The sequence below is a fragment of the Oncorhynchus clarkii genome, chromosome 18 (genome assembly GCF_045791955.1).
Source record: "Oncorhynchus clarkii lewisi isolate Uvic-CL-2024 chromosome 18, UVic_Ocla_1.0, whole genome shotgun sequence".
In the NCBI taxonomy this organism is placed as follows: domain Eukaryota; kingdom Metazoa; phylum Chordata; class Actinopteri; order Salmoniformes; family Salmonidae; genus Oncorhynchus; species Oncorhynchus clarkii.
The window spans coordinates 34,730,707-34,757,879 of record NC_092164.1 but is presented as its reverse complement, the minus strand read 5'-3'; the positions used below and the strand labels follow the sequence as shown (position 1 = coordinate 34,757,879).

Here is a 27,173-nt window from a genome sequence, read left to right as displayed (position 1 = left end):
CTCTCTGTTCATCATATATGCATAGTCACTTTAACCATACCCAAATGTACATACTACCTCAATAAGCCTGACTAACCGGTATCTGTATATAGCCTTGCTACTCTTATTTTCAAATTCATTTTTACTGTTGTTTTATTTCTTTACTTACCTACACACTTTTTTTCCCCTCCGCACTATTGGTTAGAGCCTGTAAGTAAGAATTTCACTGTAAGGTCTACCTACACCTGTTGTATTCGGCGCACGTGACAAATAAACTTTGATTTAAGATTGAAAAACCATCAAGCGCTATGATGAAACTGGCTCTCACGAGGACCGCCACTGGAAAGGAAGACCCAGAGTTACCTCTGCTGCAGAGGATAAGTGCATTTGAGTAAACTGCACCTCAGATTGCAGCCCAAATAAATTATTCACAGAGTTCAAGTAACAGACACATCTCAACATCAACTGTTCAAAGACTGTGTGAGGCCTTCATAGTTGAATTGCTGCAAAGAAATCACTACTAAAGGACACCAATAAGAAGAAGAGACTTACTTGGGACAAGAAACACGAGCAATGGACACTAGACTGGTGGAAATCTGTCCTTAGTCTGGAGTCCAAATTGGAGATGTTTGGTTCCAACTGCCGAATCTTTGTGAGACACAGAGTAGGTGACCGGATGATTTCCGAATGTGTGGTTCCCACCGTGAAGCATGGAGGAGGTGGTGTGATGGTGCTTTGCTGGTGACACTGTCTGATTCACTTAGAATTGAAGGCACACTTAACCAGCATGGCTACCACAGCATTCTGCAGCAATACACCATCCCATCTGGTTTGCACTTCGTGGGACTAGCATTTGTTTTTCAACAGGACAATAACCCAACATGCCACCAAGCTGTGTAAGGACTATTTGACCAAGGAAAGTGATGAGTGCTGCATCAGATGACCTGGCCTTCACAATCACCCGACCTCAACCCAACTGAGATGACTTGGGATGAGTTGGACCGCAGAGTGAAGGGAAAGCAGCCAACAAGTGCTCAGCATGTGGGATCTCGTTCAAGACTGTTGGAAAAGCATTCCTCATGAAGCTGGTTGAGATAATGCCAAGAGTGTGCAATGCTGTCATCAAGGCAAAGGGTGGCTACTTTGAAGAATCTCAAATGTTAAATATATTTGATTTGTTTAACACCTTTTTGGTTACTACATGATTCTATATGTGTTATTTCATAGTTTTGATGTCTTTACTATTATTCTACAATGTAGAAAATAATACAAATAAAACCATTGATAAAACCAGCTGTGTCCAAACTTGACTGGTACTGTAAATATAAAAAAAATATATTGCCCTTTAATATTTTTCCCCTAACCCTGATTTATATTTGCCATATATTTTTCGACTGTGCTGTGATGTTTAAAAAACAAAAAACAAACTTGAATGGAGTAGGTGTATATAAACTTTTCACACACAAACACCGCCTACCCTTTTGCGTTCCTGATGCCATTGACTGTATCATTGATGCTTGATGGCAAGCCCCACGTATTGGCAAAATCATTAGGAATATTTTTCAGAGCGGTAACATCAGGTAGGCATCTTCCCAGCACTAATGGAACATATAAAAATAAAACATTAATTAATTTGAAATGTTTATATTTAACGACTTCGATACAGTGCATTCGGAAAATATTCAGACACGTTGACTTTTTCCACATTCTGTTACAGCCTTATTCTAAAATGGATTAAATAGTCCCCCCCCCCCCTCAATCTACACACAATACCCCATAATGAAAAAACAAAACAGGTTTTTAGAAATGTTAGCAAATTCATAAAATAATCTAAAACTGAAATATCACATTTACATAAGTATTCAAACGCTTTACTCAGTACTTTGTTAAAGCGCCTTTGGCAGTGATTACAGCCTCGAGTCTTCTTGGGTGTGATGATAAATCAGCAAATCGGCGCCCAAACATACCGATTTCCGAGTGTTATGAAAACTTGAAATCGGCCCTAATTAAATCGGCCATTCCGATTAATCGGTCAACCTCTACTCCAGAGATGTGATCAGGGTTTAAGTCCGGGCTCTAGCTGGCCACTCAAGGACATTCAGAGACTTGTCCCGATGCCACTCCTGCGTTGTCTTGGGTGTGCGCTTAGGGTTGTTGTCCTGTTGGAAGGTGAACCTTCGCCACAGGCTTAGGCCTGAGCACTCTGGAGCAGGTTTTCATCAAGGATCTCTCTGTACTTTGCTCCGTTCATCTTTCCCTCGATCCTGACTAGTCTCCCAGTCCCTGACGCTGAAAACCATCCCCACAGCATGATGCTGCCCCCACCATGCTTTACCGTAGGGATGGTTCCAGGTTTCCTCCACATGTGATGCTTGGCATTCAGGCCAAAGAGTTCAATCTTGGTTTCGTCAGACCAGAGAATCTTGTTTCCTTTAGGTGGCTTTGTCAAATTCCAAGCGGGGTGTCATGTGCCTTTTACGGATTAGTGGATTCCATCTGGACACTCTACCATAAAGGCCTTATTGGTGGAGGGCTGCAGAGATGGGAGAACCTTCCAGAAGGACAACCATCTCCACAGAGGAACTCTGGAGCTCTTTCAGAGTGACTACCAAGGCCCTCCTCCCCCAACTGCTCAGTTTGGCTGGGCAGCAAGCTCTAGGAAGAGTATTGCTGGTTTCAAACTTCTTCCATTTAAGAATGATGGAGGCCACTGTGTCCTTGAGGACCTACAATGCTTCAGAAATGTTTTGGTACCCTTCCCCAGATCTTTGCCTTGACACAATCCTGTCTCGGAGCTCTACGGACAATTCCTTATGGCTTGACATATGCTCTGACATGCACAGTCAACTGTGGGACCTTATATAGACAGGTGTGTGCCTTTCCAAATCATGTCCTATCAATTGAATTTACCACATGTGTACTCTAATCAAGTTGTAGAAACATCAAGGATGATCATTGGGAACAGGATGCACCTGAGCTCAATTTCAAGTGTCATAGCAATGGGTATGAATACTTACGTCAATAAGGTATCCGTTTTATATTTTTTATACATTTGCAAACATTTCTAAAACCCTGTTTTTGCTTTGTCACCATGGGTTATTGTGTGTAGATTGATGAGGATGTTTATTTTACTTAATCCATTTTAGAATAAGGCTGTAACATAACAAAATGTGGAAAAAGTCAATGGGACTGAAAACTTTCCGAATGCACTGTATGTAATTATGAAAGTGAATATGAAAAAGCAAGGGTCACTCACCAGAGATAGTAGGAGTGTAGAAGAACGGACACAGCTCTTGATCCACAATTTCCTTAACTTTCTGTGGAAAAGAAAAAAAGGTTAAACTACTAATTTTGGCTATTCAGAGTAAAAAAACAACTAGGAAAACCCTCCAGTTAAATCGATTTCCAAAAGACAGTCCAAAGGCTTTGAGGAGTCACTGAAAAAAATGATCAATGAATGTCTATTTGAAAAAAAAAATAATTTACAAACCTTCGTAGTTATAGGTTATAGTTATAGGACGGAACTTTTTAAAATGTGTTTATTAAAGCAAATTAATTAGGCAGATCAGCTTTAATATTGCAGATAGATTGTTTCCATCAATGTAATTGTCCGCATAATTTCCAAACTCCGATATATACACATATGCGTATGTATGTATGTATGTATGTATGTATGTATGTATGTATGTATGTATGTATGTATGTACAGTGCCTTGCGAAAGTATTCGGCCCCCTTGAACTTTGCAACCTTTTGCCATATTTCAGGCTTCAAACATAAAGATATAAAACTATTTTTTTGTGAAGAATCAACAACAAGTGGGACACAATCATGAAGTGGAATGACATTTATTGGATATTTCAAACTTTTTTAACAAATCAAAAACTGAAAAATTGGGCGTGCAAAATTATTCAGCCCCCTTAAGTTAATACTTTGTAGCGCCACCTTTTGCTGCGATTACAGCTGTAAGTCGCTTGGGGTATGTCTCTATCAGTTTTGCACATCGAGAGACTGACATTTTTTCCCATTCCTCCTTGCAAAACAGCTCGAGCTCAGGGAGGTTGGATGGAGAGCATTTGTGAACAGCAGTTTTCAGTTCTTTCCACAGATTCTCGATTGGATTCAGGTCTGGACTTTGACTTGGCCATTCTAACACCTGGAAATGTTTATTTTTGAACCATTCCATTTTAGATTTTGCTTTATGTTTTGGATCATTGTCTTGTTGGAAGACAAATCTCCGTCCCAGTCTCAGGTCTTTTGCAGACTCCATCAGGTTTTCTTCCAGAATGGTCCTGTATTTGGCTCTATCCATTTTCCCATCAATTTTAACCATCTTCCCTGTCCCTGCTGAAGAAAAGCAGGCCCAAACCATGATGCTGCGACCACCATGTTTGACAGTGGGGATGGTGTGTTCAGCTGTGTTGCTTTTACGCCAAACATAACGTTTTGCATTGTTGCCAAAAAGTTCATTTTTGGTTTCATCTGACCAGAGTACCTGCTTCCACATGTTTGGTGTGTCTCCCAGGTGGCTTGTGGCAAACTTTAAACGACACTTTTTATGGATATCTTTAAGAAATGGCTTTCTTCTTGCCACTCTTCCATAAAGGCCAGATTTGTGCAATATACGACTGATTGTTGTCCTATGGACAGAGTCTCCCACCTCAGCTGTAGATCTCTGCAGTTCATCCAGAGTGATCATGGGCCTCTTGGCTGCATCTCTGATCAGTCTTCTCCTTGTATGAGCTGAAAGTTTAGAGGGACGGCCAGGTCTTGGTAGATTTGCAGTGGTCTGATACTCCTTCCATTTCAATATTATCGCTTGCACAGTGCTCCTTGGGATGTTTAAAGCTTGGGAAATCTTTTTGTATCCAAATCCGGCTTTAAACTTCTTCACAACAGTATCTCGGACCTGCCTGGTGTGTTCCTTGTTCTTCATGATGCTCTCTGCGCTTTTAACGGACCTCTGAGACTATCACAGTGCAGGTGCATTTATACGGAGACTTGATGTGATGTGATTACACACAGGTGGATTGTATTTATCATCATTAGTCATTTAGGTCAACATTGGATCATTCAGAGATCCTCACTGAACTTCTGGAGAGAGTTTGCTGCACTGAAAGTAAAGGGGCTGAATAATTTTGCACGCCCAATTTTTCTGTTTTTGATTTGTTAAAAAAGTTTGAAATATCCAATAAATGTCGTTCCACTTCATGATTGTGTCCCACTTGTTGTTGATTCTCCACAAAAAAATACAGTTTTATATCTTTATGTTTGATGCCTGAAATGTGGCAAAAGGTCGCAAAGTTCAAGGGGGCCGAATACTTTCGCAAGGCACTGTATGTATGTATGTATGTATGTATGTATGTATGTATATATAAAATAAATAAAACATATAATAAATAAAAAATATAACACACACACACACACACACACACACACACACACACACACAGTACAAGTCAAAAGTCGACACCTACTCAATCAAGGTTTTTATTTTTTACTATTTTTGACATTGTAGAATAATAGTATACAAAACAATGAAACCACATATGGAAACATGTAGTAACCAAAAAAGTGTTAAACAATTTAAATATATTTTATAATTTATATTGTTCAAAGTAGCCACCCTTTGCCTTGATGACAGCATTGCACACTCTCAGCATTGCATTCTCAGCACTGCATTCACTCAACCAGCTTCATGAGGAATGCTTTTCCAACAGTCTTGAAGGAGTTCCCACATATGCTGAGCACTTGTTGGCTGCTTTTCCCTCACTCTGCGATCCAACTCAATTGGGTTGAGGTCGGGTGATTGTGGAGGCCAGGCCATCTGATGCAGCACCATCACTCTCCTTCTTGGGCAAATAGCCCTTACCCAGTCTTTTAGGTGTGTTTTGGGTCATTGTCCTGTTGAAAAATAAATGATAGTGGGACTAAGCGCAAACCAGATGGGATGGCATATTACTGCAAAATGCTGTGGTAGCCATGCTGGTTTAGTGCGCCTCGAATTCTAAATAAATCACTGACTGTCACCAGCAAAGCACCCCCACACCTCCTCCTCCATGCTTGATGGTGGGAACCACACATGCGGAGATCATCCGGTCACCTACTCCGCTGTCTTTGTGAGACGCAGGTGTAACCAAAATTCTCAAATTTGGACTCATCAGACCAAAGGACGGATTTCCAGTCTAATGTCCATTGCTCATGTTTCATGTCCAAGCAAGTCTCTTCCTCTTATTGGTGTTATTTAGTAGTGGTTTCTTTGCAGCAATTCAACCATGAAGGCCTCACACAGTCTCCTCTGAACAGTTGATGTTAAGATGTGTCTGTTACTTGAACTCTGAAGCATTTATTTGGGCTGCAATTTCTGAGGCTGGTAACTCTAATGAACTTATCCTCTGCAGCAGAAGTAACTCTGGGTCTTCCTTTCCAGTGGCGGTGCTCATGAGAGCCAGTTTCATCATATTGCTTGATGGTTTTTGTGACTGCACTTGAAGAAACATTCAAAGTTCTTGAAATTTTACAGATTACTTTAAGACATGAATGTCAGTCAATGATGGACTGTTGTTTCTCTTCGCTCATTTGAGCTGTTCTTACCATAATATGGACTTGGTCTTCTACCAAATAGGGCTATCTTCTGTATACCACCCCTACCTTGTCACAACACAACTGATTGGCTCAAACGCATTAAGAAGGAAAGAAATTCCACAAATTAACAACCTGTTAATTTAAATGCATTCCATGAGGCTGGTTGAGAGAATGCCAAGAGTGTGCAAAGCTGTCATCAAGGCAAAGGGTGGCTACTTTGAAGAATTTCAGATGTTAAATATATTTGATTTTCCCCTAACCCTGATTTATATTTGAAATATTTTTCAACTGTGCTGTGATGTTTTGGGGCGGCAGGGTAGCCTAGTGGTTAGAGCATTGGACTATTAACCGGAAGGTTGCAAGTTCAAATCCCCGAGCTGACAAGGTACAAATCTGTCGTTCTGCCCCTGTTCCTAGGCCGTCATTGAAAATAAGAATTGGTTCTTAACTGACTTGCCTAAAAAATAAAATAAATGTTTCACAAAAGTTCTGAATCTTTCTATTCTCATAGATTCTACATATTTTAAATAGTTATTTTTTTGCTAAGAGTATTATTAATCAATTGACTGACTTTTTATAATCACCCAGCAGTGTAATTAGCAGAGTTAGCTCCAAGCAAATGGATGGGACTTACCAGTGTAGTTCCTGCTAGATCAAAGGATGGCACGCAGAGTGATTGGTTGAAGTAGTCTTGTGGCTTGGCATTCGGTAAGTAGGCAATAGGATTGAGAGCCCAGAACACATCTGGGCACTTTTCCACACACACCTGCAGGGTGAGGAATGAAGAGGTATTCACATTGTGACTGAAACCTGATGCCTGTCCCAGATATGCAGATACACATGACCATAAGAAAAAGGCCTCATACAAATAAAAATGTAATAAAAGAGAACTTGTATGAACGGGTTGGTGAAGACATTACATATAAATACAATTTGACCCAGGAACACACTGGGACATTGCAGATGTGCACAGAGTTCCTTATTACTATTAGCCTTAGAAACTAGAACATTATGGTGTGATGTTAATGTACCTGTGTGGTGGGGCACTGTAACCCATTAAGGGTGGCGGCCATGATGTTGATTGATGTGACACATTTCAGTATGTCAAAGTAGAACACACTGGGTTGAGCTCTGGGAAAAGACAATGTAACAGTTTGTATTGTACTCACAGAATCCTAACTATGCATTGTGAAGGAAATATATAATGACAGTTCAATATACTGTATAGTGAGGCATGAATTATTAACCCAGATGACATGTCTGACTGGATTGGCCAGATTTTCCACTTTTATCCATTGCATTTATGGCAAAAATGCATGATTAGTAAATTCACATTACATAGCCTCAAGTCTTCTAAATTTCTGAATAACATTATACTTGGTACATAAAGGATTTCAAGTTCCTGACCGCAGAGGTCCTTACTTATTGGGCCCGATGCCACAGAACATTCCAGTAGAGTTCCGTGGATAGAGGACATGTCGAGGATCACCATAAAGCCAGGCTGGTGGAAATATAAAAACAAAACATCAATATCTAAGCAGAGTGGTGGGGACCCCAATACATTTACCACAGTCAAAGAATACAAGGGCAAATGACCCATACATTTGTCAAAGGCAACCAAATTAACATACACTACCGTTCAAAAGTTTGGGGTCACTTAGAAATGTCCTTGTTCTTGAAAGAAAAGCTTTTTTTGTCCATTAAACTAATTGATAATTAGAAAACCCTTTTGCAATTATTTTAGCGCAGCTGGAAACTGACGTTCAAAACTGGCCTTCTTTGGACTAGTTGAGTATCTGGAGCATCAGCATTTGTGGGTTCAATTACAGGCTCAAAATAGCCAGAAACAAAGACCTTTCTTCTGAAAATCATCAGTCTATTCTTGTTCTGAGAAATGAAGGCTATTCCATGCGAGAAATTGCCAAGAAACTGAAGATCTCATACAACGCTGTGTACTACTCCCTTCACAGAACAGCGCAAACTGGCTCTAACTAGAATAGAAAGATGGAGGCCCCAGTGCACAACTGAGCAAGAGGACAAGTACATTAGTGTCTAGTTTGAGAAACATACACCTCACAAGTCCTCAACTGGCAGCTTCATTAAATAGTACCCGCAAAACACCAAAACATCAACGTCAACAGTGAAGAGGCGACTCAGGGATGCTGGTCTTCTAGGCTGAGTTGCAAAGAAAAAGCCATATCTCAGACTGGCCAATAAAAAAGATGGGCAAAAGATCACAGACACTGGACAGAGAAAGATTGGGAAAAAGGTGTTATGGACAGACAAATCTAAGTTTCAGGTGTTCGGATCACAAAGAAGAATATTCGTGAGATGCAGAAAAAATGAAAAGATGCTGGAGGAGTGCTTGACGCCATCTGTCAATCATGGTAGAGGCAATGTGATGGTCTGGGCATGCTTTGATGGTGGTAAAGTGGGAGATTTGTAAAGGGCAAAAGGGATCTTGAAGGAGGAAGGCCATCAGTCCATTTTGCGACGCCATGCCATACCCTGTGGACGGCGCTTAATTGGAGCCAATTTCCTCCTACAACAGAACAATGACCCAAAGCACAGCTCCAAACTATGCAATAACTATTTAGGGAAGAAGCAGTCAGCTGGTATTTTGTCTATAAATGGAGTGGCCAGCACAGTCACCGGATCTCAACCCTTTTGAGCTGTTGTGGAAGCAGCTTGACTGTATGGTACGCAAAGAAGTGCCCATCAAGCCAATCCAACTTGTGGGAGATGCTTCAGGAAACACTGGGTGAAATCTCTTCAGATTATCTTAACAAATTGACAACTAGAATGCCAAAGGTCTGCAAAGCTGTAATTGCTGAAAATGGAAGATCCTTTGACAAAAGCAAAGTTTGAAGGACACTATTATTTCAATTAAAAATAATTATTTATAACCTTGTCAACATATATTTCCTATCCATTTTGAAACTCATTTCATGTATATTTTCATGGAAAACAAGGACATTTATAAGTGACCCCAAACTTTAGAAAGGTAGAGTACAAAGCTCATTGACATCAACTACTTCATTTGGGTTTATATACTAAACCACTACCTCCCTCCTTTCAATAAAAGGCCTACTGTATATCCAATCAATGCACAAAATCCTTCCCCATTAATCAGATACTAAGCTATTGACATTGGCAATATATTCATATGACCTCCTTATCACGCAGCTCTATTGACTCAAGAAAAAGCAGAGTGAGTGCCTGCTGGAATGTGTTTGATGACAGGTCATGGATGTTGTGGGTGAGGGTGAGCTTCTGCTTTGGAATTTCTCTTTGGAACCACTCTGGGTGGGAGTCAGAGGAGAGGGAGGCCTTTCGACCGAAAGACAAAAAGGATTAGAATATCAAGGCCATAGAGATACCTTATAATTATAGAGAAAGGTGAGGGTAGACTTTGAAGAGGAGAAAAGTCAGAAAATCATAGAACCAATAACAAGCTTATGTTACCAGCGCACTCTCGAAAATGGAGGTGCTGTTCTCACTTGTGAGTGGCGATTTGACGAGCTGTTGGAATTCAGGAAGGGATGATTATGTCACTGGGGTGATTACGTCACTGTTTTGTTTAGCCAGCATGGCCGGACTGTGCGTTCTGCCTGCAAATACTACATTTACATAAGGCATTATGGCGAGGACACCTGAGTTTCAAAAGGGATGTAAGAGTCATAAAGAGAGATTGACAGCCAGAGAGAGATAATGCCAGGAATCAGACATCATCTAATAGTGAGAGAAAGAGCGAAAGAGGCTGAGCGAGAGAGAGAAAAAAAATACAGCAACACATACAGAATGAGTATGTGTGTGTGAGAGAGAAAATGTGAGAGGTGAGGGGTGCGTAGAAGGCCCATCTTACCCAAAATCCCCACCGCCATGTAGCCAAGGATAACGACAATGAAGAGAACACAGCAGATGATGTCAGTGCAGCCTCTGAGGGAGAATGGAAATACAATGACACACATAGTGATTTTGAGCATTGATGTGGCATAGATGCCCCCAGGCTGAAAAATGTGTGACAGAAAGTGTGCCCACGAAAGGCACTTGAGACATACAATGGATAATTTGCACACAAAGATAGTGGTAGTTGGGGCTTTGTAGCTTGGTAAGCTCTGTAGGCCTTGTAGAGGGCAAGAGACAAAATTATTGAGAGAGAGGTAGTGAGCGCAGGGGCTCCTGAGTTCTTCTGCAAAAAGATAGAATTATAGTTGGATAAATTTAGATAAACTTGCATTTTTTTTCCCACAAGGACTAACCTCAACATCAAAACCGTCAATCCAAATTCCATACATAAAACCTTAATTTTGGACAAAATTACCTGAATGGACTATTACTACCAAGGACTATCAAGAAAAAAAAAACTTCTAACAAACCAAAACCTGCAGAAGAAACACAGCGGAACCTGGAAATACCATCAAACACAAAACAGAGCGAGTAATATTCAGTCTGAAGCTACTTTGAAGCCAAAAAGTAAATGACAATAATCTATAGGTAATTTTGTTATATAAAACTAAGTAAATAAGTATACTAAGCTACCAAGCTGATAGGACAGAATAGACCAGGCTGCATCTTCAATTAGCACTGAAGTGTGAAGTCAAATGTGTGAAAACTCTTGAGCCCAACAATGGCAGGAGTTTCACAGCCCAGGACACTCCCCCAGAGAAGCCAGCAGAACAGCCCACCTCAGACACGGACCATAACGGGACAGACAACACAGGACCCACCAACCCAACAGACAACCCACCCCCTCCTATCAGCCCCCCTGTCAGCTCCCCTGATAGCCCTCTTGACAAACCCCCACACATCCACTAAGAACACAAAGCTAGAGATTGTGCTCCTCATTGACTCAAAATGGCAAATGCATTCAAGAGGACAAACTTTTTCCCAAACATAAAGTGGCTAAACTCTGGTGCCCAAACACTAGGCATGCCCTAGAGCTGTCCTGGAGCTGTCAGAGAACAGATTAGGGTTGAAAAAGCTTCTTCCACTTTCCCAAACACACAAGTGGTGATCTCCTTCCTCCCTGCTACCTTGAAAAAACGTTCACCCTGCCACCATACAGCGAGTGAATGCAAGCATTTTGCGAGACTGTGCCTCAAAAGCTAATGTCTACCTGGCCCACCACTCCACCCTAGCCTTTACAACCAGGTCCACCTCTACAAGGCAGCAATCTCAACTTTTGCCAGGACCCTGAAGGACGTCACCCTCGAACCATAGCCCCAGCATCACACACATGAGCAACGGACACCCTGTCCAGACCAGCGAGACACCCTCCCAGACCTGCAAGACTCCCTCCCGAAGGACCTGCACCGAGAGAACCGACACCAAGAGGACCTACACCCAGACCACAGCATCCCATCCACCAAACTACCAGGTGTGAAACAGGGAAGAGACTCATGGGGTATGGTCATTTGGTATAGAGCAGACCTAACCCACTCAAATTAAAATAGTCAAAACAGGATCATTTCACATCTGGCTAGAAATGATCTCAGAGAAAAAAAATGTCCTTGTGTGCTACCTATATCCCCCTAATAGAATCCCCATACTTTAACAATGACAGCCTCTCTATCCTAGAGGGGGAGATCAACAATTTCCAGGCCCAGGGACATGTACTAGTCTGTGGCGACCTAAATGCCAGAAATGGACAAAAACCTGACACCCTTAGCACACAGGGGGACAAACACTTACCTGGAGGTGACATCATTCCCTCCCCCATATACAGAGGGGCAAAAAAAGTATTTAGTCAGCCACCAATTGTGCAAGTTCTCCCGCTTAAAAAGATGAGGCCTGTAATTTTCATCATAGGTACACTTCAACTATGACAGACAAAATGAGAAAAAAAATCCAGAAAATCACATTGTAGGATTTTTAATGAATTTATTTGCAAATGATGGTGGAAAATAAGTATTTGGTCACCTACAAACAAGCAAGATTTCTGGCTCTCACAGACCTGTAACTTCTTCTTTACGAGGCTCCTCTGTCCTCCACTCGTTACCTGTATTAATGGCACCTGTTTGAACTTGTTATCAGTATAAAAGACACCTGTCCACAACCTCAAACAGTTACACTCCAAACTCCACTATGGCCAAGACCAAAGAGCTGTCAAAGGACACCAGAAACAAAATTGCAGACCTGCACCAGGCTGGGAAGACTGAATCTGCAATAGTAAGCAGCTTGGTTTGAAGAAATCAACTGTGGGAGCAATTATTAGGAAATGGAAGACATACAAGACCACTGATAATCTCCCTCGATCTGGGGCTCCACGCAAGATCTCACCCCGTGGGGTCAAAAGAATCACAAGAACGGTGAGCAAAAATCCCAGAACCACACGGGGGGACCTAGTGAATGATCTGCAGAGAGCTGGGACGAAAGTAACAACACACTACACCACCAGGGACTCAAATCCTGCAGTGCCAGACATGTCCCCCTGCTTAAGCCAGTACATGTCCAGGCCCGTCTGAAGTTTGCTAGACAGCATTTGGATGATCCAGAAGAAGATTGGGAGAATGTCATATGGTCAGATGAAACCAAAATATAACTTTTTGGTAAAAACTCAACTCAACTGCCGAGTTGCATCCAAAGAACACCATACCTACTGTGAAGCATGGGGGTGGAAACATCATGCTTTGGGGCTGTTCTTTTGCAAAGGGACCAGGACGACTGATCCATGTAAAGGAAAGAATGAATGGGGCCATGTATCGTGAGATTTTGAGTGAAAACCTTCCATCAGCAAGGGCATTGAAGATGAAACGTGGATGGTCTTTCAGCATGACAATGATCCCAAACACAACGCCCGGGCAACGAAGGAGTGGCTTCGTAAGAAGCATTTCAAGGTCCTGGAGTGGCCTAGCCAGTCTCCAGATCTCAACCCCATAGAAAATCTTTGGAGGGAGTTGAAAGTCCATGTTGCCCAGCAACAGCCCCAAAACGTCACTGCTCTAGAGTAGAGATCTGCAAGGAGGAATGGGCCAAAATACCAGCAACAGTGTGTGAAAACCTTGTGAAGACTTACAGAAAACGTTTGACCTCTGTCATTGCCAACAAAGGGTATATAACAAAGTATTGAGATAAACTTTTGTTATTGACCAAATACGTATTTTCCACCATAATTTGCAAATAAATTCATTAAAAATCCTACAATGTGATTTTCTGGATTTTTTTTCTCATTTTGTCTGTCATAGTTGAAGTGTACCTATGATGAAAATTACAGGCCTCTCATCTTTTTAAGTGGGAGAACTTGCACAATTGGTGGGTGACTAAATACTTTTTTGCCCCACTGTACCTCCCTAGACAACTACGACAATATAACCAGCAAAAACGGGTCACAACTCCTGCAGCTCTGTCGGACGCTGGGTATCTACATAGTCAATGGTAGGCTTCGAGAGGACTTCTATGGTAGGTACACCTATAGCTCATCTCTTCGCAGTAGTATTGTAGACTATTTTATCAGACCTCAACCCAGAGTCTCAGATCACAGAAAAATCACAGTCCTTGAACAAAGCTATGCTGAATCATGATGCATCAAAGCAAATGGAAATGAATAATATTAAGAAATGCTATAGATAGAAGGAAAGTAGTGTGAAAATCTACCAAAAAACTATTAGGCAACAACATATTCAATCCCTTCTAGACAATTTCCTAGACAAAATGTTTCACTGTAATAGTGAAGGTATACATTTGGAGGTAGAAAACCTAAACAGGTTTTGACCTCTCAGCTTCTCTATCAAATCTTAAAATGTAATTGCTCAATGTAATTGAAGAATCCATAGAATTGAACCACTTCTGGGAAAATTGGAAAACTCTAAACAAACACAAAGAGTTGTCAATCCAAAACTGAGCTGTATGGATAAACCACTTCTCTGATCATTTTGTCTATATAACAAAGAACAAACAGCAAAAACATATACATGATCAAATACAAATATTAGAATCAACTATTAACCTCTAGGCGGGGGGTGGTATTTTCACGTCCGGATGAAAAGCATGCCCAAAGTAAACTGCTAGGATATGCATAGTATTAGTAGATTTGTATAGAAAACACAGAAGTTTCTAAAACTGTTTGAATGATGTATGAGTATAACAGACCTTACTTACCCCGAGGACAAACCATCCAGGATTTTTTTGTTTTGTTGAGGTGACAGTGTTTTCAATGGGTTTTCTATGTGGATGTAGATTTCTAAGACACTTGCTTGCAGTTCCTATCGCTTCCACTGGATGTCAAACAGTCTTTAGAAACTTTATGTTTTTCCTTTGAGAAATGAAGAAGTAGGGCTGTTCAGAACGAGGGTCGAGTCTAGAGTGCTGTTGTGGTTGGGGCGCACGACCTGAAAGCTCGCTCCACTTAGTTTTTATCCGCTAATTATCCCGTTTTAAATGTTATCGATTATTTACGTTAAAAAAAATACCTAAAGTTGTATTAGGAAAGTTGTTTTAAATGTTTGGACAAAGATTACAGGTAACTTATTAGATATTTTGTAGTCATGTTGCGCGAGTTGGAACCAGTGTTTTTCTGTATCAAACGTGCCAAATAAATTGACATTTTGGAGATATAACGACATAATTAATCGAACAAAAGGGCCATTTGTGATGTTTATGGGACATATTGGAGTGCCAACAGAAGAAGCTCTTCAAAGGCATGAATTATATAGTTATTTCTGAGTTTTGTGTCACGCCTGGCGGGATGAAATATGATTGTCTGTGTTTGTTTGATGGGGTGCTGTCCTCAGATAAATCGCATGTTTGCTTTCACCGTAAAGCCTTTTTGAAATCTGACACCATGGCTGGATTAACAAGAAGTTAAGCTGTATTTTAACATATTGCATGTGTATTTTCAAGAATGTTAAATATTTATTCAAACTACAGAATTATTTGGCGCCCTGCGCTTTCACTGAATGTTGGTCAGATGGGACGGTAGCGTCCCATCAAGCCTAGAGAGATTAAAGACTACCAGAACCCACTGGATTCTTCAATGACATTGAATGAACAAAACAAAATATAGAGCAAAATATAAACCCTCCAATCCAAAAAGGCCTGTGGGGTTTATGGCATCCTAAATGAAATTATAAAATATACAGACTACAAATTCCAATTGGCTATACTTAAACTCTTTAACATCATCCTCAGCTTTGGCATATCCCCCAATATTTGGAACCAAGGACTGGTCATCCCAATCCACAAAAGTGGAGACAAATTTGACCCCAATAACTACCGTGGGATATGCGTCAACAGCAACCCTGGGAAAATCCGCTGCATTATCATTAACAGCAGACAGTTCCTCAGCGAAAACAATGTACTGAGCAAATGTCAAATTGGCTTTTTTCCAAATTACCGTTCGACAGACCACGTATTCACCCTGCACACCCTAATTGACAAACAAACCAAAACAAAGGCAGTCTCATGCTTTGTTGATTTCAATATGGCATGAGGGTCTGCTATACAAATGAATGGAAAGTGGTGTTGGGTGAAAAACATACATTATAAAAGTAATATACACAAACAACAAGTGTGAGGTTAAAATTGGCAAACACACACATTTCTTTCCACATTGCCGGGGGTGAGACAGGGATGCGGCTTAAGCCCCACCCTCTTCAGCATATACATTAACTAATTGGTGAGGGCACTAGAACAGTGCAGCACACGGCCTTACCTTACTATATAAAATCTGATGTCTACTGTTTGCTGATGATCTAGTGCTTCTGTCCCCAACCAAGGAGGGCATACAGCAGCACCTAGATCTTCTGCACAGATTCTGTCAGACCTGGGCCCTGACAGTAAATCTCAGTAAGATAAAAAATAATGGTGTTCCAAAAAAGGTCCAGTTGCCAGGACCATGAATACAAATTCCATCTAGACACCGTTTCCCTAGAGCACACAGAAAACGATACATAGCTCAGCCTAAACATCAGCGCCACAGGGAACGTCCACAAAGCTGTTAACAATCTGAGAGACAAGGCAATAAGTGCCTTCTATGCCATCAAAAGGAACATAAAATCTGATATACCAATCTTGCTAAAAAAAATACTTGAATTTAATTTCAGTTATAGAACCCATTGCCCATTATAGTTGTGAGGTCTGGGATCCGATCACCAACCAAGAATTCACAAAATGGAACAAACACCAAATTGAGACTGCATGCAGAATTCTGCCAAAATATCCTCTGTGTACAACATAAAACACCAAATAATGCATTCAGAGAAGAATTAGGCCGATCACCCGCTAATGATCCAAATCCAGAAAAGCGCCGTTAAATTCTACACTCACCTAAAAGGAAGCGATTTCCAAACATTCCATAACAAAGCCCTCACCTACAGAGAAATTAACATGGCAAAGAACCCCTGAGCAAGCTGGTCCTGGGGCTTTGTTCACAAACACAAAAAGACCCCACAGAGCCCCAGGTCAGCAACACAATTAGACCCAACCAAATCATGAGAAAACAAAGAGAGAATTACTTGACACATTGGAAAGATTTCACAAAAAAAACAGAGCAAACTAGAAGACTATTTGGCCCTGAACAGAGAGTACACAGTGGCAGAATACCTGACCACTGTGACTGACCCAAAATTAAGGAAATCTTTGACTATGTATAGACTCAGTGAGCATAGCCTTGCTATTGAGAATGGCAGCCGAAGGCAGACCTGGCTCTCAAGAGAAGACAGGCTATGCGCACACTGCCCACAAAATTAGGTGGAAACTGAGCTGCACTTCCTGACGACCTGCCAAATGTATGACCATAGTCACATATTTCCCTCAGATTACACAGACCCGCAAAGAATTTGAAAACAAATCCAATTTTGATAAACTCTCATCTCTATTGGGTGAAATACCAGTGTGCAAAATCACAGCAACAAGATGTGTGACCTGTTGCCACAAGAAAAGGGCAACCAACGAAGAACAAACACCATTGTAAATACAACCTAGATTTATGTTTATTTATTTTCCCTTTCGTACTTTAACTATTTGCACATAATGACATTAGAAATGTTTTTATTCTTTTGTGAGTGTAATTTTTATTGTTTATTTCACTTTTGTTTATAAATAATAAAATGGCGCCAGAGAAGAAGGCAGACAGACGTTATACGTGTCCCCAAACAACTGTTTTTTGTTTTAACTTAGTTTTTATTATTTTGTACATAATGCTGCTGCTACCGTCTCTTATGACCGAAAATAACTTCTGGACATCAGGACTGCGATTACTCACCACCGACTGGCAGAATCCTTTTTTTCCCTTTAACGAGTCTGATCAGCCCAACGCGAACGATATACTGCTTTCTTGGGAACAGGCCCAGATCCCAGTGATTTGCGTGAAGAGAAGGCAGAGAAAAAGGGTGACAGTGGACTGCTTTCTGAGAATTCGTAGGCGATCGAATAAACTCCCACTTCCTTCCATTCTGCTAGCAAACGTGCAATCTTTGAAGAATAAATCGATGACCTACGCAGAAGATTAAACGGCATATTCAAAACTAATATCCTATGCTTCAAGGAGCTGTGGCTGAATGACGGCATTATGAACATACAGCTGGCTGGTTATAAGCTGTACCGGCAGGATAGCACAGCAGCCTCTGGTAAGACAAAGGGCGGCGGACTATGTATTTTTGTAAATAACAGCCGGTACACAATATCTAAGGAAGTCTCGAGCTATTGATCGTCTGATGTAGAGTATCTCATGATAAACTGTAGACCACAATATCTACCTACCTATTTTAGCTGTTCACATACCACCACATTCAGAGGCTGGCACTAAGACAGCATTGAATGAGCTGTATTCCGCCATAGGCAAACTAGAAAACGCTCACCCAGAGGCGGCGCTCCTAGTAGCCGGAGACTTTAATGCAGGGAAACTTAAATCAGTTTTACCAAATTCCTACCAGCATGTTAAATGTGCAACCAGAGGGGAAAAACAACTCTGGACCACCTATACTCCACACACAGAGATGCATACAAAGCTCTCCCTCACCCTAAATTTGGCAAATCTGACCATAATTCTATCCTCCTGATTCCTCCTTACAAGCAAAATTAAAGAAGAAAGCACCAGTGACGATATCAATAAAAAAGTGGTCAGATGAAGCAGCTGCTAAGCTACAGGACTTTTGCTAGCACAGACTGGAATATGTTCCGGGATTCCTCCAATGGCATTGAAGAGTACACCACATCAGTCATTGGCTTCATCAATAAGTGCATCAATGACGTTGTCCCCAGTGACCGTAAGTACAAACCCCAACCAGAAGCCATGGATTACAGGCAACATCTGCACTTAGCTAAAGGCAAGAGCTGCCGCTTTCAAGAAGTGGGACTCTATCCCAGACTCTAACCCAGCTTATAAGCAATCCTGCTATGTCCTCCGACGAACCATCAAACAGGCAAAGTGTCAATACAGGACCAAGATCGAATCGTACTACACAGGCTCTGACGCTCATCGGATGTGGCAGGGCTTGCAAACCATTACAAACTACAAAGAGAAGCACAGCTGAGAGCTGCCCAGTGACACAAGCCTACCAGATGAGCTCAAATACTTATATTTTAGCTCGTCTATTTTAGCTCGAGGCAAATAACACTGAAACATGCATGAGAGCATCAGCTGTTCCGGACGACTGTGTGATCACGCTCTCCGTAGCCGATGTGATTAAGACCTTTAAACAGGTCAACATTCACAAGGCCGCAGGGCCAGATGGATTACCAGGACGTGTACTGCGAGCACGCGTTGACCAACTGGCAAGTGTCTTCACTGACATTTTCATCCTCTCCCTGTTTGAGTCTGTAATACCAACATGTTTTAAGTAGACCACCATAGTGTCTGTGCACGAAGGTAACCTGCCAAAATGACTACCGACGCGTAGCACTCACATCTGTAGCCATAAAGTGCTTTGAAAGGCAGGTCATGGCTCATATCAATGCCATTATCCCAGAAACCCTAGACCCACTTCCATTTGCATACCGCCCTAACAGATCCGCAGATTATGCAATCTCTATTGCACACTTTCCCAACTGGACAAAAGGATGTGAGAATGCTATTAATTGACTACAGCTTAGCCTTCAACACCATAGTGCCCTCAAAGCTCATAAATAAGCTAAGGACAGTGAGATTAAACACCTCCCTCTGCAACTGGATCCTGGACTTCCTGACAGGCCACCCCCAGGTGGTAAGGGTAGATAACAACACATCCACCACGCTGATCCTCAACACAGGGGCCCCTCAGGGGTGCGTGCTCAGTCCCCTTCTGTACTCCCTGTTCACTCATGACTGCACGGCCAGGCACAGCTCCAACACCATCATTAAGTTTTCCGATGACACAACAATGGTAGGCCTGATCACTGACAACGATGAGACAGGGCAGAGACCTGGCCATGTGGTGCCAGGACAAAAACCTCTCCCTCAACGTCATCAAGACAAAGGAGATGATTGTGGACTACAGGAAAAAGAGGACCGAGCACGCCCCTATTCTCATCGACGGGGCTGTAGTGGAGCAGGTTGAGAGCTTCAAGTTCCTTGGTGTCCACATCACCAACAAACTAACATGGTCCAAGCACACCAAGACAGTTGTGAAGAGGGCACAACAAAACCTATTCCCCATCAAGAGACTGAAAAGATTTGGCATGGATCCTCAGATCCTCAAAAGGTTCTACAGCTGCACCATCGAGAGCATCTTGACTGGTTGCATCACTGCCTGGTATGGCAACTGCTCGGCCTCCGACCGCAAGGCACTACAGAGGGTAGTGTGAACAGCCCAGTACATCATTGGGGCCAAGCTTCCTGCCATCCAGGACCGCTATACCAGGCGGTGTGAGAGGAAGGACCTACAAATTGTCAAAGACTCCAGCCACCCAAGTCATAGACAGTTCTCTCTGCTATCGTACAGCAAGCGGTACCAGAGCACCCAAGCCATAAGACTCCTGAACACCTAATCAAATGGCTACCCAGATTATTTGCATTGACCCCCCCCCCCCCCTTTACACCACTACTACTCTCTGTTGTTATCATCTCCTTTTAATAAAACTCTGTACATATTACCTCAACTAACCAGTGCACCCGCACATTGACTCTGTACCGGTACCCCCCCTGTATATAGTCTCGCTATTGTTATTTTTCTGCTACTCTTTAATTACTTGTTACTTTTATTTCTTATTCTTATCCATATTTTTTTTAACTGCATTTTTGGTTAGGGGCTCATAAGTAAGCATTTGTGACTAATAAAATTGGATTTATTTCACTTGCTTTGGCAATGAAAATATGTTTCCCATGCCAATAAAGCCCCTTAAATTGAAATTGAATTGAAAGAGAATTAGTGGAAAAGGCTACCTTTTCCGAACAGGTCCATTGAAGGTGGGGTCATACTGAGCAGGTTCCCCTGAAAAGAAAAGGCAGTGAGATAATGGGTCAATAACAGAATTAAAATATCTTTTCTGAAGGTATTTACATCATGTGTTTAACACAAACACCTGATAGCAGTGTGTTAGTTCCTTGTTTACACATTACACAGATCAGATCGAATACATAGGGAAAACATCTCTCGGTAATGGCAATTTGCATTGATATTCAAAAGAGCTCCACTGTGCATGAAAGTCTATGGAGAGAATTGCGTGTCTGTGAGTTTGAGGGTTCGTTGAGGGCGGGGGGGGGTGTTGCTATGCAGCGAGAGTGGCCTTTGTTAGTATGCAACTCATCGAGTTGAAGAGCGACAGTCTTCCGCTTGAGGAGGAGGAAATGTAGCAAAAACAATAAGACCTTGACACATCTTTATAGGTCGAACAATCTGTACATACACTGGAGAGTTTTGGGGGTGATGATGATTGGGTTACGGGAATTACATTGCTTAGAGTCACTTTCTGGAACACTAGGGCAACTCTTAAGAGTTGGCCAATGAAGAAAAATAGAGAGCAAGATATGGTGAAATAGAATTATTAAGATATACATCTTTCATCATTCTTCTCTTTTAATCTCTACATTGCATAAGTCAATGTTTTTATGCATTCCTTAAAAGTAAGGTAGCCTTAAACTAAAAAGAATGGGCAGTATGTGATAAGGGAGATTTGAATTGAATTTGAATTCAAAGATGGAGGGACTAGGCTCAAAGCAGAGCAGTGACTTTTGAAAGGGATCTCCCAAAAATATTCCATCAGACATTTTCCACTGAAACCCTGTGTGTCATGGTCACTCACAACTAGGGCCGGGACAAAACCAGTATCACTTTGCACGTTAGTATCGTGGCAAGGAACCAAAACAGCCCTAATGTTAGAAACAAAGATCATTATGTTGTCATCCAGAGTAATTTATTTATAGGGCTCTGAGTGGCGCAGCGGTCTAAACACTGCATCTCAGTACTAGAGGTGTCACTACACCTCAAGGCTGTACCACAACCGGCCGCGATTGGGAGTCCCATAGGGCGGTGCACAATTGGCCCAGCGTTAGGGGTTTGGGTGGGGTAGGCCGTCATTGTAAATAAGAATTTGTTCTTAAATGACTTGCCTAGTTAAATGTTTTATTTTAAATGTGTTTATTTTCCAAGCTATAGAACACACTATTTACATACAGCAGGTATTTAAAAAAGGACCACAAGAGTTGGATCTGCTTCGTGTTTTCATTTTTGCAACGGAAAAATTATTACGATACGGATATCGTCAAAGCCCTACTCAAAATGGACAACATTCCCCTTATCACAGTAAGCAATTACCTTTGCTTGGTTTATATTCTACTTAGCAAGCCAAACATTTCTAAGAGATGTTGTTCTTGGTCTCATAGACTCCTCACAATAAACCAATCGAAATCCCAGAATAAAATGCCTTCATAAAATGACAAATTAAAGATACAGCACCTGTTGAACCTTGCACTTCTGTCCAAGGAATATGCAGTTGAGCGTGCTGTTTATTTTTGTTTATTTCAATTAGGCTACTATAGGATAAAGTATCAGCCCAAGTCTAGTTGGACATTACACCATTCACTGATTGGAAGCATGTCTACAAAGAAGTCAGCATCTATGGCTTAGAGTTAGTGAAATTACATTACAATGTAGGCCTGTTCATTAGGTCCATGGCCTACAATGTCTCACACTGCGGTATAATCTAAAAAGCACTAAATATCAAATAAATGAATCATGCTTAATTGACTTAATATATTCCCTATTAACTTATCGGACGAAACCTTTACATCTTATATACCTACTAAACCTGTTTTATGGAAGCTCAATGTTTTAGTAACAACTTCATGGAGATTAGTGAAAACTGAAGCTTTGTAGTGAGTACACAATAAAAGGTATAGGATATTGACAATCATACTGTTTGTTTTGCGGCTACTAAGTACAAGGCCTACTGTATGAAAGATTTAGACTGAGGCATGCAGTTGGCTTCCAACTGACAGAATACACATAACCATAAACATCTAATAGAATATTCAATATAGCATCCACTGCATTTTCAGCTAAGCCTTGTACACGAAGTCAGAGACTCGATTTGCTTGCCCCCAAACAAAGAAACCTGTTCCTCTGCCTCATTGCCGGCTATAAATGAATATCAGATTACAGTAGAATACAAGGCTGTCTGTTTAGGGCAAATCACAACCTGGAAACTGACTGGCAGTGACCCTTTCCTGATGTCGTGTTTATACTCCCTGCTTTTTACCACCGTCTGATCCCATAAAGAATATAAATGTTTGGACCCTACAAAACTTGAACCTCAGTCGTAAGGGCATTTTTACTAATATTAAAGGCCCAAACAATGTGTATGTCTGTAGGTGATTTCAATTCATTTGGCTCGACTTTGGATAGAGCGGTGACGTAAAAGAATCACCACATTTTTTTGGTCCAATTTAGAGCCTGACAGGTATATCGGTTCACCAATATTATCGTCAAATATTAGCCTTTCACCATTATAAAATCAGTACCTGCAGATTCCCTATTTATTGAATATCAGGATATCGCATGCTTATTTTAACATTTGCAGGCATTTTCGTGATGTCATTATTGTCAATGTAAGAAATCAACATCTGAAGCATATTTCTTGGACAGTTGCTCTTTGGGATGACAATTTATGAGAACTCTTTGTGGAAAAATGACACTTTAATTTCCCCTTTGTAAAACAGTATATCAGCAGATACTTTTGTATATATAGTGTATGTGGACACTCCTTCACATTAGTGGATTCAGCTATTTAAGCCACACATGTTGCTGACAGGTGTATAAAATTGAGCACACAGCCATGCAATCTCCATAGACAAACATTGGCAGTTTTAATAGCCTTTCTGAAGAGCTCAGTGACTTTCAACATGGTAGCATCATAGGATGCCATCTTTCCAAAAGTAAAATGTCTGCCCTGCTAGAGCTGCCCTGGTCAAATGTAAGTGCTGTTATGCAAAGTGGAAACGTCTAGGAGCAACAATGGCTCAGCCGCTAAATGGTAGTCCACACAAGCTCTCAGAACGGGACAGCCTAGTACTGAAGCGCATAGCGCAAAATGGTCTGTCCTCGGTTGCAACACTCACTACTGAGTTCCAAACGACCTCTGGAAGCAACGTCAGCACAAGAATTGTTCGTCAGGAGCTTCCTGAAATGAGTTTCCATGGCCGAGCAGCCGCACACAACCCTAAGATCATGCACAATGCCAATCGTCGGCTGGAGTGGTGTAAAGCTCGCCACCATCGGACTCTGAAGCAGTGGAAACGTGTTCTCTGGAGTGATGAATCACGCTTCACCATTTGTAAGTCTGACGGACGAATCTGGGTTTGGCGGAGGCCAGGAAAACGCTACTGTCGGGATAGGGTTCGGGATTGGCCCCTTCGTTCGAGTGACGGGAAATCTTAACACTACAGCATACAATGACATTCTAGACGATTCTGTGCTTCAAACTTCCAAACATTTTCCTGTCTCAGCATGACAATGCCCCTACGCACAAAGTGTGGAAGTACTTGACTGGCCTACACAGAGCCCTGATCTCAACTCCAATCGAACACCCTCGGGATGAATTGGAACGCCGACTGCGAGCCAGGCCAACTCAGCAAAAAAAGAAACATCCCTTTTCAGGACCCTGTCTTTCAAAGTTATTTGGATTTTTACGACTTAACTTCACAGATGTTCATGGTAAAGGGTTTAAACACTGTTTCCCATGCTTGTTCAAATGAACATGCACCTGTGGAACGATCGTTAAGACACTAACAGCTTACAGACGGTAGGAAATTAAGGTCACAGTAATGAAAACTTAGGACACTAGAGGCCTTTCTACGAACTCTGAAAAACAACAAAAGAAAGATGCTCAGGGTCCCTGCTCATTTGCGTGAACGTGCCTTAGGCATGCTGCAAGGAGGCATGAGGACTGCAGATGTGGCCAGGGCAATAAATTGCAATGTCCGTACTGTGAGACGCCTAAGACAGCGCTACAGGGAGACAGGACGGACAGCTGATCGTCTTCGCAGTGGCAGACCACATGTAACAAGGATCCAGCACAGGATCGGTACATCCGAACATCACACCTGCGGGACAGGTACAGGATGGCAACAACAACTGCCCGAGTTACACCAGGAACGCACAATCCCTCCATCAGTGCTCAGACTGTCCGCAATAGGCTGAGAGAGGCTGGACTGAGGGCTTGTAGGCCTGTTGTAAGGCAGGTCCTCACCAGACATCAACAGCAAAAACGTTGCCTATGGGCACAAACCCACCGTCGACGCTGGACCAGACAGGATTGGCAAAAAGTGCCCTTCACTGACGAGCCACGGTTTTGTCTCACCAGGGGTGATGGTCGGATTCGCGTTTATCGTCGAAGGAATAAGCATTACAGCGAGGCCTGTGCTCTGGAGCGGGATCGATTTGGAGGTGGAGTGTCCGTCATGGTCTGGGGCAGTGTTTCACAGCATCATCGGACTGAGCTTGTTGTCATTGCGGGCAATCTCAACGCTGTGCGTTACAGGGAAGACATCCTCCTCCCTCATGTGGTACCATTCCTGCAGGCTCATCCTGACATGACCCTCCAGCATGACAATGCCACCAGCCATACTGCTCGTTCTGTGCGTGATTTCCTGCAAGACAGGAATGTCAGTGTTCTGCCATGGCCAGCGAAGAGCCCGGATCTCAATCCCATTGAGCACATCTGGGACCTGTTGGATCGGAGGGTGAGAGCTAGGGCCATTCCCCCCCAGAAATGTCCGGAAAATTGCAGGTGCCTTGGTGGAAGAGCGGGGTAGCATCTCACAGCAAGAACTGGCAAATCTGGTGCAGTCCATGAGGAGGAGATGCACTGCAGCACTTAATGCAGTTGGTGGCCACACCAGATGCTGACTGTTACTTTTGACCCCCCCCCCCCTTGTTCAGGGACACATTATTCAATTTCTGTTAGTCACATGTCTGTGGAACTTGTTCAGTTTATGTCTCAGTTGTTGAATCTTGTTATGTTCATACAAATATTTACACATGTTAAGTTTGCTGAAAATAAACTCAGTTGACGTTTATTTTTTTGCTGAGTTTAGTTTTGATGTCTCACTATTATACTACAATGTAGAAAATAGTAAATATAAAGAAATATAGTAAACATAACATAGTAAATATAAAAAACCCAGGAATGAGTAGGTGTGTCCAAACTTTTGACTTACTGTATATGGTAGAATAATGCTTTTTTAATGTCAGTATTGCCTTGTAAATTAAGCTTTATGCCTTATGTGAATTAATTCATTTTACAATGAAATATCTGCCTTTGATATGTAAAAATCTCATGACCCTGATCAGCTAAACACATAATATTTGATGAACCGTAAATCTGACATATTGCTGTATTATCTTTTGGAGTCAGATAATTCATTTAATGGGCTAATTGCTTAGATCACATGTGAGGTCTATATAATATGCATATATATCAAATATGTATCCCCACTACAAGGATATACAGTAGCTAGCCTCATCTTCCATCACCCATTCCTTTTCTCAGTTCACTATTTTGTGGAGATGTAGCTAAATATTACTAATAAATAATTATAACCTGATAGCGCCGCTAAAAAAATTGATGACACAGGTGACCTCAGAGACATGTTGTTGTTCTAACAGAATCTCACATGAACAAAAACCAGACTAGGTCCAGCACCTTTGTAACTATATTCCTAAAAGCAGCAGAAGTGTTCAAACTAGTGTGGTCTTTGTGTAGTTGAATCATTGCCTTTCAAACTTGGTTCTCCAACGTTCTTTGCGCTTAGGCCTGGCTCACCTCGCACTAATGACTGGTCAATGATTAGCAGGCCATTATTGTAGGTTTTTCAGTATTAACCACACAGTCTAGAGCAGGGGTGTCAAACATAGCAAACAGGATGGACAGACTGGACACTGGGGCCTTTACTTATCCAAGAGGCAGCTGAATTTACATGGAGTGGCTTTTTGAATACCAGGGTCTAGGATAAGTTTAGCCTCTGAGACATTTTGTGGATATGGGCCCTGGCCTTTACTTTGGTTAACTTGCTGCTCATTTACCCATGACGTTTACTCTCCTGTCTCCTCTTGCTCTCTACGCAAACTTAATTTGTTTAGACAAGCATCCAGGTACTGTTTCAAAACTTCCAGACTGTCAATAGACTCCATTCATCTCGTGCAAAAAACTGGAGTATGTCCCAAACGGCCCTATGGGTCCTGGTCAAAAGCAGTAC

General features: G+C 41.8%; 1 protein-coding gene across 1 annotated transcript in view; it reads right to left on the bottom strand.

Annotated features, from left to right (window-relative positions):
* Positions 1 to 27,173, bottom strand: part of LOC139372588 (choline transporter-like protein 4) — a 38,996-nt gene that overhangs the window by 10,889 nt on the left and 934 nt on the right. Inside the window, exons 2-8 of the mRNA XM_071112331.1 lie at positions 20,862 to 20,910; positions 10,428 to 10,501; positions 7,985 to 8,063; positions 7,594 to 7,693; positions 7,197 to 7,328; positions 3,236 to 3,296; positions 1,457 to 1,577 (exon numbers count right to left, since the gene is read on the bottom strand). Of these exons, the coding sequence (XP_070968432.1) occupies positions 1,457 to 1,577; positions 3,236 to 3,296; positions 7,197 to 7,328; positions 7,594 to 7,693; positions 7,985 to 8,063; positions 10,428 to 10,501; positions 20,862 to 20,910 (616 nt within the window). The remainder of the gene's footprint in view (positions 1 to 1,456; positions 1,578 to 3,235; positions 3,297 to 7,196; positions 7,329 to 7,593; positions 7,694 to 7,984; positions 8,064 to 10,427; positions 10,502 to 20,861; positions 20,911 to 27,173) is intronic.